At 34.8% G+C, this 12,888-nt stretch overlaps 2 protein-coding genes and 1 non-coding gene across 3 annotated transcripts; 2 read left to right on the plus strand and 1 right to left on the minus strand.

Annotated features, from left to right (window-relative positions):
- Positions 1-639: 639 nt before the first annotated feature.
- On the plus strand, positions 640-3,088 carry ATSEC20 (Sec20 family protein). Its single transcript, XM_089616964.1, has 7 exons — positions 640-1,096; positions 1,277-1,346; positions 1,667-1,722; positions 1,858-1,933; positions 2,048-2,084; positions 2,456-2,570; positions 2,657-3,088. Exons 1-7 carry the CDS (start codon positions 801-803, stop codon positions 2,895-2,897), a joined length of 891 nt encoding a protein of 296 aa, XP_089473090.1. The 5' UTR covers positions 640-800; the 3' UTR covers positions 2,898-3,088.
- An 18-nt stretch (positions 3,089-3,106) lies between these two features.
- On the minus strand, positions 3,107-7,490 carry LOC149393652 (glutamyl-tRNA(Gln) amidotransferase subunit B, chloroplastic/mitochondrial-like). Its single transcript, XM_089616963.1, has 9 exons — positions 7,390-7,490; positions 6,355-7,050; positions 5,635-5,844; positions 5,176-5,316; positions 4,833-5,036; positions 4,369-4,566; positions 4,125-4,193; positions 3,621-3,737; positions 3,107-3,534 (listed from the first exon to the last, which is right to left on the minus strand). Exons 2-9 carry the CDS (start codon positions 6,991-6,993, stop codon positions 3,460-3,462), a joined length of 1,653 nt encoding a protein of 550 aa, XP_089473089.1. The 5' UTR covers positions 6,994-7,050; positions 7,390-7,490; the 3' UTR covers positions 3,107-3,459.
- A 97-nt stretch (positions 7,491-7,587) lies between these two features.
- TRNAS-AGA (transfer RNA serine (anticodon AGA)) lies at positions 7,588-7,669 on the plus strand. The gene has a single exon. It is a non-coding gene; the product is annotated as a tRNA-Ser (tRNA).
- Positions 7,670-12,888: the final 5,219 nt, after the last annotated feature.

A 12,888-nucleotide genomic window follows, 5' to 3' on the forward strand; every position in this document is an offset into this window, starting at 1 on the left:
AACCTTTGGTTTTCAAAAATGTCGAAATCATACTTTTTGTTTAACTAAAATGATAAAATTATACCCTGAAATGGATAATAGTGTCACAAATCTCCCTTTCATTGATATTAACTCTTATATAAGAAAAACAGAATCAAATCCAAAACAGTATCCTAACTTTCAAATTTCCAATTTTGAAATAAAAATAGCCTTAAATTGAAAATAAATAATAAAATTCATATCTCCCAAAAGATGACTTCATTCTGTGTTCGAATTGCAACTCTGAATCATGGGTTCTCTGTTCGAATCTGTAATTTTGATGACTATCAACTGTCGATTTTTACCATTTTGCCTCTTTTTGTGTTCTTCACGATTAAGAGACTGTTGTTTATTTTTTAATTTTTTTAATTAATTACATATATGACGCGAATGAATAAAGATAATTGGTGTTTACATATAAATATTATAGTCAATGTCAATGAAAAGTCAATAAAAAAGATTTGTGGCACTGTTGTCTATTTCAGTGTATAATTTCGTCATTTTAGTTAAACAGAGGGTATGATTTCGATATTTTTGAAAACAAAAGGTTAAACTCGACATTTCACTAAAACACAAGGTATATATGTGTCATTTTCCCAATGGATAATTGGGCTATAATTGGAAAGTGCATTAAGTTAAATTTCTCATCCAAACCCCATTTATATATTTAATGGTAATGACGACCGAATTTCAGACCCACCCAAACACGGCAACGACGAAAGAGTTTACCGGCGAATAGAAAGTTGATCAGAAGCCAAGCAGGCTTGAAGTTCAAAATCTCCATGGACGAGGTCGAAGAGGAGGTCGAAAGGGCGAAGAAGGAGTGGGACGAGACCCACGACAAGGTGGTGGACCAAATAAAGGCGATCGAGAGCTACGGAAGATTGGATTCGACCGGATCGGAGGTGAATCGGAGGAAAGACTCGCTTCCTAGAATGAACGGCGTTGCTAATGACTGCTTGGCTGTGCTCAGTTCGTTGCATTTCAATCTCGATCTCCTCGCTCCTCAGTTGCCTTACGATGATCAAGTTCAGTCCGCGAAGTCGTTGCTCGAGTCGTGGACGAAACGAATTCAGAGGTACGTAGTCCCGATGGACGAGAAAGTGTCGTAATTTGGTGTGTAAATTCTGAAATTGATTTTAAAAAAATGTAAGAATCGGTGTTAAATATTTTGAGGTCCAAATTCCGAAAATTGGATTTGAAGATTGGCGATGCATTAAAAAGATGCTGATTGATGTTTTGTTTATATCACTATCAGTTTGAGGTTGAGTTTGAGAAATGCCAATTTGCAAGCAAAGACTAACATGAGAAAAGCTGCTCAGCAAGAGGTAATAATGAATTATCATCTTCTTTAAACACATAATAATACAGCTATACAGCCCATTCCATTTGTATAGTAAAAAAAGGAAAAGTAAAATAAGTTTTTCTAAAGGCGAATTTTTTTTCTTTAAATATTTGAACTTCGATTTTGTTGATGCCGGTTTCAAATTCAGATTATAAGTTTCATAAATGGGTCTGTTTTTACACCGTCTCTTTGAAGAGAAATCCTTTTTTTGTAATTGAAATGGCAGTTAAATGCACAAATTTTTCATATTTTGTCTAGATAGACCTGTTATGAATATGATTTTGAATGACTGAGCTGTTCCAGAGGGAACTACTTTTGGGTGGCGGAGAAGAGTCGACAATCCGAAGACGAAACCTACAGTAAGTCTCTTGCTAGTTTTGGTGACTATGTTTCTTGAAATGGCATTTGTTTGCGCATTTTATTATCTGTCTCTTTGTGATCAATCTATGAATATGAACAGTAACTTATATCTTGGGTATAAATCTTCATTACAGGACTAAAGCTGGTATGACATCTGCTGCAGAAAGTATAACGGAGAGCCTTCGGCGAAGTCGTCAGCTTATGGTTCAGGTTGAGATTTTATATATTTCTTTGTTCTTACTTTGTTGGTCATTCAAGTTCATACAGCGCTAGGATTGTGAAGAAAACAAAAATTCTGATTAATCCATTTCTTTATCTGTGTAGGAAAACGAAAGAACTGAAAGCATGTTGATGACTACCGGTTAGTCCATCTCATTCCAAGATTATTTGAAAAGTTCTTGTGCAGAACACAATTTTGTTGTTAAAGCTTTCTGACACTTTATTTACGAGCTTCTGACGAACCTATATTGATACTTATTGTTGTAAGAGCATAGTTCTCAGCGTAGATGTTAGGATTAGCCCCTCATTTATGATTGCTTTACTTTTCGTTTAGGCACACAGATTTGAGCTTATATTTCGTGTGGGGTATAAATATCATTTTTAATTTTTTTTAAACAAAAAAAGCCCAAATGAAATGAGTAATATGTCATGTGTTTTGCAGAGAAGTTCTTTTTCTTTTGTGCCATGTTCTTCTCGACTGATAGAATGTCCATTTGTTTATTTATTCGGCAGAGGACTCAACTGGAGTGTTATTGAAGGCTGAATCTGAGTACAAGGGTCAGCAATCATTGTTGATGAGAACCAGAAACTTGCTTTCGACAATGCAGCGACAAGATATTCTCGACAGGTAAGTATGCGAAAAGGTCTAGAAATCTCGTATAAGCAAAGATGTAAGAATCTTCTGAGACTCAAGCTGATGTGTGTTTTGAACAGGGTGATAATTGCAATAGGATTTTTCCTGTTTACTTGTGCTGTCCTTTACGTTGTTTCGAAGCGTATTGGAGTTCTGAGATTGCAAAGGTCAGTCACTGCCATGGTCAAGGCTGGCATGTTCCACCAAGCAGAAAATGGACAAAGAGCCATAATTGATGGTATAAATCAAGCCCGTGCCCATGATAATCCAGTAAACCTCTTGGATCCTCCATTAGAAAGAATTGTCCGTGATGAACTCTGAATTATGTATTCACATACAATCAGGAATTTATTGTTGATGATTGGCTTTTTTCGCCACGATCTCGAGCCTCTAATCATGTGGATCCTCCTGCATCTTTATCTCTTTTCTCCGTAGATGAGAAGTATTGAGAAAAAAACAATCAGTTTTCATCCAAATGTTCCAAGTATATGAAAGCTCATTGCGTTTGATATATTATAAGAAAATAAAAGTAAAAAATAAAACGTCTGAAGCTTGAATTTTAAGAGTTGTTGGTCTTTGAACATAAATGTGAATGTGGGAGTAGCCAAATTTTGTAGCTATTTATTTCTCTTCAAAACAAGTGAAATCAATATGAAAAGATTGAATCAAGCAATACTAATCTCTTAGCAATTACATTTTTTGATATAACTCCGAAGGATATTTTTTTCATTAGGCTTTTCATTAACATTGAACTCGGAATCATTTTGGCGGTAACTAATACACGATGCCTGTGAAGTCGGCGGATCTCCAAATTTCGAGGAAACACTCGGGAAAAAATTGGAATAATCAGAAGAGTTTCTCAGGAACCTAATTCCATCAACTCTTAAGCATTCAACTTCTCGTTAAGAATTTTGTTTAGAAGCGCTGGATTTGCTTTACCTTTTGACTCTTTCATTATCTGCACATTTCAGAATTTGATTCATGGGTAAGCACATAAAAAGACTTGCAGTGAGAAGATAGCTAAAAAGGGAAACAATTATTTACCTGGCCGGCGAAATAACCTTGTAGCTTGGTTTTGCCGCCGCGATACTGCGCTAGTTGCTTTGGATTCTCTGCAATCACCTTGTCGACCAGCTTTTCAATCTCCGCAGGGTCCACTATCTGTAGTCAAAGTAAAACTCAATATTCTTCTATTTTAACTTTTCTCTTTCTGAGGTTTTGACCAGGGGTAATAGGGATGGTTTAAACTTGGTTGAATATTATTATGAGTTTGTATAGCTAGAAGTATTCATGCTGTGTGCTTATTTTTCCTCTAGGGACGAGAAATCCAAAATCGGCATGATTAACCAAAGGTTGCTTCACTTTGAACTTGAATATCCAACACGACTCATGACGAGAATGAAAATCATAATGGTAAAACCAAAAATAACTATGTATATATATATATATATATATATATATATATATATATAAAATAAAGTAAAATAAAAAATATATAAAAAAAGCATTGTACGAAGATGAGTTTCTACAATAGATAAATCAACTTGCCTGAACCAAACCCTTCTCTTCTATCATCCCTTTCACAGTTCCACCTTTCTTCAGCAGCTCAAACAATATCTGCAGATAATAAGCATCAAGTAAGAAAAAAAACAGTTGAGACATCTTCAAAGACAGGACTCGCAAACTCTTTCTAAAAAACCAACACATTGATACTTATAAACGAACCAATGTGTGTCGGAACAAAATGATTAAAACCGCTATCATTTTATATGAATGACACATCAATTTTTACCTGCTTCCCAATTTTCCCACTAATAGTCCCTTCTCTAATTGAAGCTATCAACTCAAAAAGCTCTTGGGGTGTAAGCATAATCTCGCTGATCATCAACTTTTCGTTTTTCATATAAGCAGCAATGTCACCCATAATCCAATTGGTGGCAAGCTTTACATCCGCGCCCTTTGCAATAACAGCGTCAAAATAATCTGCAACCTAACACAAAACTGGAATTATAAGCTAAAAACATCATTAAATAAAAAGAACATGTTAGGATTAAAATAAAAGGCATTGGAATTTAAATTGGATTGTATAGGAGAGCCACGGGTCTCTCGAATCACCAAAGCTCCCAATATATCCAAATTTCACAAGACTCTACATCTTCTTCATATTCTAAACTAACCCAATAGCTATATACGAACTATTACAATTAGCCCACCCCTGAAATATCTTATCTTAACACTGCAGACAATCTAACTCACATTAAGGTCATTTGCAAGGAAAAGGACGTCTTGCATGCTTAGTCCCATATCCTCGTATCTCCTGCGTTTCGCATCTGGAAGTTCAGGCAAAGAGCTGCGAATAGAATCAACATATTCTTGAGTGAGTGTAACTCCCGGAAGATCGGGTTCCGGAAAATATCTGTAATCAGCGAGTCCTTCCTTTTTCCTCATTGTTATCGTAATCTGAGATGTAAAATTAAAGTGTAAGTGGAGTACATATATTTTTCGTTTAATAGAAACAGCAAATTTTATTAATAACTGGATAAATCCAAGGCGAGGAAGAGCAAAACAAAGGGAAGGATTTTGGTAAGTTTGAAATAACCTGAGCACCTTCGTCCCATTGGCGAGTTTCCTGTACGATTTCATCAGCCCGTCCTTCATTGTAGAGAATTGCTTGTCTTGTGATTTCGTAGTCGATTGCCCTGCTCACTGAAGAGAATGCGTTCAAGTTTTTAATCTCAACCTGCCCATACAAAATTCAGTAAGATGTCTGGTATCGCACGAACATTGATATAATATTCAAAAGCTTCTACATAAACATTGAAAAAGAGGGGAAATCGGGGTTGCATCATGTAAAAAGCTCCTTTATAGGAACTTTATCGTGTAAATGTCTAAACAACAAGTTAACATACACTTTACTTCATATATGGAACACCTCCTTCCATATAGAAGATTCCCTGATACGTCCTTTACTTCTGTCTGAGCTCTACATATTCATATTTTTTATTGTTCCTTTATAGGAGTTTCGAATCTTAAGAAGGGTCAATGGGAGTCTAGTTACCTTTGTCCCAAATTCTAATTGCCCAACTGGTCTAATTGAGACATTTACGTCACATCGAAGTGAACCTTCTTGCGTATTGCCATTACTAACTCCCAGATATCGAACCAGACGCTGTATTTCTGTGGCGTATTCTGCGGCCTCAACACCATTTCTCATGTCGGGTTCTGAAACAATTTCAAGCAATGCAACCCCAGCTCTGTTTAGATCAACCTGAAGGTGAATAACAGCATCCAAAAAATTGTGAGACAAAGTAAACAAATCATTTGAGAAAAAAAGGATATCGACTATTCTTTATCTACAACCTTAGCTTCATTTATTTAATGGAAGTTCATATCATGTTAACTTTGTTATTATAAATTTGCTCGTCACATTTGCAGTAAAAGTTCCTTATTTCCAAAAATCCTTTTAACAAAATGCTTCATGTTAATGGATATACACAACCCAAAAGAAATGATGTGCTAATAAATATATTTTCATGTACAAAGAAACCCATATAGCGAGTACAATTGAAGGACTGCCAGGAAATACGAAAAAGTTAAAATATTGCGGACTGTGAGATTCACACTCAAGCAAGGCCAAACATTAGTATTTTCAAATGTATATACACCACAAAATGACTTGAAAAATAATAACTTGATCACAGAAGATATAAATGAATAAATATATAATTATTAAAAAAAATATATAAAAAAAATAGTATAAGAAATCGTGGGCTAATACCTCAGAGTAACTCCCAGTTTCAGAATGCATCAACTTCCCAGCATCCTCTTCCATATGAACCCTCGTGATACCAAATTTCCGATGCCCACCTCCAAACTCCAAAGGTAGATCAACCTCAATGTGCCCACCAGTCCCAATGGGCTCGTCAAACTGAGAAATCTGATACCCTTTTGGTAAATCCGGATAAAAGTACTGTTTCCTATCGAATTTGGAGCTCAAAGCCAGCTCACAATTGAGAGCCAGGCCAACTTTGACTGCAAACTCGATGACCTTCGAATTCATGACCGGCAAAGCTCCGGGGAGTCCCATACAGACCGGACAGACGATCGTGTTCGGTGCTGATCCGTAGTTGTAAGCACAGCCGCAAAAGGCTTTGGTTAGAGTTGAGAGCTGAACGTGGGTTTCTATGCCAACGATGGCCTCATAGCCCCGTGTGATGTTTTCGTCGACGGTTCTGTAGTTTGAATGGTGAGATGTGATCTGTCCCGCGTGAGAAACTGGAGGCTTTTCTTGCGGTGCTGTTTCAGATTGTGTGCTCTTCAACGAGCACAACAAGATTCGGTTTCTCCTTTGGAAAATTGATTTCGGACGAAAGGAAAAGGGGATGGTTTGGAGGCTTCTTAACATTGTGGAAGCCATAGCACCCAAACTTGTCTTACTGTTCGACTTGGATATCAGCCTTTAGAAGGGCAATGCCTGCAAAGTATAAGCAACATTTAAGATGAATAAGTGCCTAAAGGTGAACATGAAATCAGGTTGCTTTCTTCTCGTGAGCATATTATCGAACACTTGGTGACCTATAAGCAAAGTATCCATAAAACTTGAAAGCAATACATAATACACCCAAATTAATATGCTGAAACCATCGGAGAAGATGAAACAAAGAGAATTTGTGTGTGAGAGAGAGGAAATCATCAATGACTTGTTAAAAGCGTAAAAACGGAAAACACTGAAATAGAGAGTGTACACACACGCACACACACTACAATGTGAAAGAGACGTAAATAATGGTTGGAAAGGATTGAAATAACGTACTTGCATTTGGAGCCAGAGCTTGAGAACAATGAGAATAGAAAAAGGAAGATGATGAAGATGATGATGAAGAAGAAGAGCATAATCACATTAGCGCCAAATATAACCATTCATCATCGTCGCTGTTCGTCATATATATAATAAATCCGAATATTGTTTAATTTCTATATTTAATTAATTCTTGCACATGTCGACATATGGGTGGGCGTGCCGGAGTGGTTATCGGGCATGACTAGAAATCATGTGGGCTTTGCCCGCGCAGGTTCGAATCCTGCCGCTCACGTTTTTACTCTTTTTTATTATTATTTTTTAATGACATTTATAATCCTCTTCAGAAGATTATGAGGTTGATTTCAATCTTTAACGCATTTAGTACAACTTTCACGTTCAAAGTTTCGGATGATATGGAAGTGTTCATTAAGAATTAAGTGGTTTTGATTATATTTTGGCTTAAACATGTAAATTAGGTATAATCAAGGAGGTACAAATTTTACTCATTCTTAATCTCTTTTTTTTTAATTATTTTAAAAAACTCATAAAAGTTAAACGTACATCTCTTTTGTGGAGAACAAAACGCCTCCAAACTCTCAAAATTTTACGAATTCTAAATATAAATGGAAAAATTACTGATTATCATGTTAGATCTATAAATATGGCAAAATAATTAAAAGAGTTAAAGGTTAAACTGATATCATTGGCACTAAAAGAAACTAGGTCGGAACAAAACGAAATGGAGCTCGTGATCAGAAGAGGATCTTGAACTTCATCTGAGGATAAATGTGAGAACAATAAGAACCAATAAGTATAGATAATATAATGTAGAAGAAGATGGTCACGAATATATGTCGAATATGAGAGAAGTACTTTTTGAAATTAAATAAAGTCTCGATACATTACTGAAATATGAAAACTTTAATGTCAGGGCTAATGTTAAGGACGAACTCGAATCAAAGATGTTAGGGAGGGACAAGATTCAGATTATTAAGATTTAATTGACGAAGTAAAGTATAATGTGTCAAATAAAAGTTTATGTTGTGTAACGAGTTCAACTCGGTCACTCTACATTTGAAACTAACACTATGAAAAAAATTTGAGATGATAGAGGAGAGGCTATAAATCCTTTGTTAGAATAAAGTGTGTTTGAATGAAATTAAAGTGACTTTAATTTTGTGGCTGAGCGTTTGTGAACGGTTTTGTGACTTCATTGGCCTTAAAGGTTGAAGTTATGTATGGACTTCATTGGCCTTGAAGGTTGAAGTTATATATGGTCTTTAAGGTTGGATAAATGCTGAATGGTTTGTAACCATGGTGGTTATATGTTGAATGCGTGAAACGTTGTTACAAGGTTGTAACTATTGTCATTAGTATGTAATAATGGTATTGATGTGCATTTGGTCTAAATAGTTATAAAAGTTCATACTTTTACCTATAAATGGTTGAACTTTGTTCTTATTCTAGAGGAGAAGAGAAATGAGCCAAGAAAATGGCTGAACCAAACACACACAAATTTCTTCTTTTCCCTCAATTCTCTCATTGTTGGTGGTAGTTTTCAAGCACAAGTTCAAGTTCGTCGGAGTTGAACAAGATGGTGCTTTGCTCAACTCGTACATTGTTGTATCCTGAGAGGCGGTTACTCATGTTTTTCAGCATCCGGTAGGAGATCAATAACGCTTTAAAGAAATCGTCTAACGAGCCTCGACGTTCCCTTTTCCCTTCTTTACCCATTTTTTGGTGATATTCGGTCTAGTCATTTTATTTATTTCGTACCTTTGAATACATATGTATTTTATTTAGTTTTGTTTATGATTATTTTATTGAATTACTTTATGCAATCTGTCTATTATTTTTCTCGCCTATTATTAGCAATATGGCTAACAATCTTAAAGCACTATTTGTTGTTTTAGGAAGATTGCATTCCCCGCAGTTTCATGTCAGTTTGTTTATTTCCCGAGCTTGAAATATTCACGAAACTAGTATTATTAATTTTATTTTGCAGACATGGCGCCTCTGGATTTGGCTTGTGTGCCATCTCCACGTGATATAACCGTTGGATTATTTAAATTCCATATTTTTGGGTAAAAGTGTGTTGTTGGCTACGGCCAGAAATAGACCCGAGGAACTTATTCCATGTGGTTTGTAGCATGAGTACTCACCACTATGTTGTTGGCCATGTAGCCGATAAAAGGATATGGGCTTAAATCCCATGAAGTTGAAAACAAAATTTTTAATTATATATTTCGACCATGACGTCTCGTAAGGTTCTTGGCCGTGGGTTCGAACCCCGAGGGGTTGGAATCTATCTAACAGGGGATAATGGCTCTTAAAAACAAGGATTTAAATTATGGCCTCGTGCGTTGAAATTTTTTGTTGACAGGTATTTAATGACATGCTATATTTTTATATAGCTCGAAACGCTCTTTTATGGAGTGTTGGATTTAATTGAATGAGAAATCCATAACCATGGACGTGGGCTCTATTTTTTTAAGTCACGTCTTAATGTTGTCTTTGTTGTTCAAAGATGGTGGCGAATCAAGTGCTAGATTTTTAATCTACAAAAAATTCACACTGATGGATTTAACTTTTGTTCCTCTTTGGTTCAAAGAGATCAACTATGACTCGAAAAAGAAGTTCACGACCACTTAGGAGATCATATAATATGGCTAATTACCGAAAGTAAGTAAATCTTCAACCGTGCTTAAGGTGAATGGAGGTACGTTCTAAATAAAGTATTATCCAAGGTTCCATGGTAATTATTTTATTAGTGACATTGATGGTCGCTGATTTACGGTTACTGGAATTGATTGTGTTAGGTCCATAGAGAAAATTGAAGATCCGCTAACCTAAAGGTTATAGATGGGCCATTTAGAGAAAACATCTAGAGGAATAAGGCTTAAGCCCATGGACAATAAGTCTAGGCAAAGGAAACCCAAATATGTTGACTGGAGATCTCAAGATCTTGGTTCAAAGGGACAACCTAATTGTCGTGACGAAGTGAGGTCACTGTGAGGGAAGACCTCTTCATCCTATTCCTATGATAAACAGTAACACCCGTACGAGGTTAAACATTGAGCTTTTAATGATTATGTCATATCGAATATTTTTGAGATTTTGATGAAGTAATGCGGGATTAATTTTGGTAAAGATTCACCTATGCGAGAGAGAAGTAGGGCCGCTTCGAAAGAGAATTAATTGGGCTTAATTATTTAGAAACTCAACCAGGTGCATGTTTCAGAGCCGTAATGAACATAACCACGAGAACTGAATCTTGTGTCAGGAAGATATCTGTGGGAAACATGTTTATTGTTTATACACAAACGACTAACACTCAAGGACACCGCGTCTACTAAGTAGTCAGTAAACATGGCATATTTTTACGAGGGAAGGTTCAAAGGTCATGCTTACTTATCATATACTGATATTGACCGTAGAAGCTATTACCATATCGAGAAGAGACATGTCCTGTGTGGACATTACGCAATTTCATTCATGTGAGGAATTGTTGAAATAAAGTGTGTTCGAATGAAATTGAAGAGAATTTAATTTTGTGACTGACCGTTTGTTAACGGTTTTGTGACTTCATTGGCCTTGAAGGTTGAAGTTATATACGGTCTTTAAGGTTGGATAAATGTTGAATGGTTTGTAACCATGGTGGTTATATGTTGAATGTGTGAAATGTTCTTACAAGTAATAATGGTATTGGTGTGCATTTAGTCTAAATGGTTATACAAGTTCATACTTCCTTACCATAGTTAATAAGAGGCAATACCTCTCTAACTTTTATCCTGGTGCCGCCACTCGGCACCGCCAGGGGGCGACACGTGGCGGCCAGGTTTTTTTTTTTTTTTTTTCGTTTTGCCTTCCAGGTTTTTTTTTTTTTTTTTTTTCAATTTTGATTTTTTTTCCCTTCCAAATATCAATATATTTTGTATAATTTTTTATGTACATTATAATCATAATTACTAATACTATATCAATAACATATATTATCATTTATTTTTTTCCCGATCTTTAATTTTTTTTCCCTCTCTCATCAATATATTTTATATATATTTTTATTTCAACTTGAATTCAGGTGCCGCCAGGTAGCGACACGTGGAAGCCATTTTTTTTTCCTTCCGATTTTGATTTTTTTTTTACTTCCGATTTTGATTTTTTTTTTCATTCCAATTTGATTTTTTTAATATTTTTTATGTATATTATAATCATAATTACTAATAATATATTATACTATATCAATAACATATATTATCATTTATTTTTTTTCCGACCATTTTTTTTCCTTCCGATTTTGATTTTTTTTTTACTTCCGATTTTGATTTTTTTTTTGCATTTCAATTTTGATTTTTTTTCCCTTCCAAACATCAATATATTTTGTATATTTTTTTATGTATATTATAATCATAATTACTAATACTATATTATACTATATCAATAACATATATCATCATTTATTTTTTTCCCCGACCTTTAATTTTTTTCCCCTCTCTCATCAATATATTTTGTATATATTTTTATTTCAACTTGAATTCTGGTGCCGTCAGGCAGCGACACGTGGAGCCATTTTTTTTTCCCTTCCGGTTTTGATTTTTTTTTACTTCCGCTTTTGATTTTTTTTTTCCTTCTTTCATAAATATATTTTGTATAATTTTTTTTTTATGTATATTAATTTCTTTCCTCCCTCTCTTATCAATATATTTTTGTATAGTTTTTAATGTATATTATATTTAATACAATTAAAAGTCTAAACTTACTTTATTTTACTTATTTTTCTTTTTCACTTTTTTTTTAAAAAAAATATTGCTGACTCGCGCGTAGCGCGTTTTTTAAACTAGTTTACCTATAAATGGCTGAACTTTGTTCTTATTCTAGAGGAGAAGAAAAATGAGACAAGAAAAAGGCTGAACCAAACACACACACAAAAATGATTTTTTTCCTCAATTCTCTCGTTGTTGGTGTTAGTTTTCAGGCACAAGTTCACCGGAGTTGAACAAGATTGTACTTTGCTCAACTCGTACGTCATTGTATTCTGTGAGACTGTTGCTCATGTTTCACAGTACCCGGTGGGAGAGCAATAACGTTTTAAGAAAATCGTCTAACGAGTTTCGATAATCCATTTTCCCTTCTTTACCGGTTTCTTGGTGATGTACGGTCTAATTATTTTATTTATGTATTTATTTTGTACCTTTGTCTACATATGCATTTTATTAGTTTCATTTTTTATTATTTTATTGAATTACTTTATGCAATATGGCTAACATCATTTGATTAATTTTTTTTATTACAATCGTACACCCTGATTTTATACATGAGCCTAACTAATAACTCTTTTAAATGATGCATCACATAAAAATGAAGCTCTGCATAACCTTGTGTGGCATAGATGATTATTGCGCTCCAGTTTAGGCGTTAAGAATGTCAATGTCATATTGTCTATTTTCGCAAAGCACAGTTGTCGCGAAAAAAATGAAATTTCATGCGATCAATCTAAACTTCAAATATCCT

The sequence above is a fragment of the Urtica dioica genome, chromosome 6, assembly GCF_054948205.1.
Source record: "Urtica dioica subsp. dioica isolate 48M chromosome 6, U.dioica_male_clone48M_v1_H2, whole genome shotgun sequence".
Lineage (NCBI taxonomy): Eukaryota > Viridiplantae > Streptophyta > Magnoliopsida > Rosales > Urticaceae > Urtica > Urtica dioica.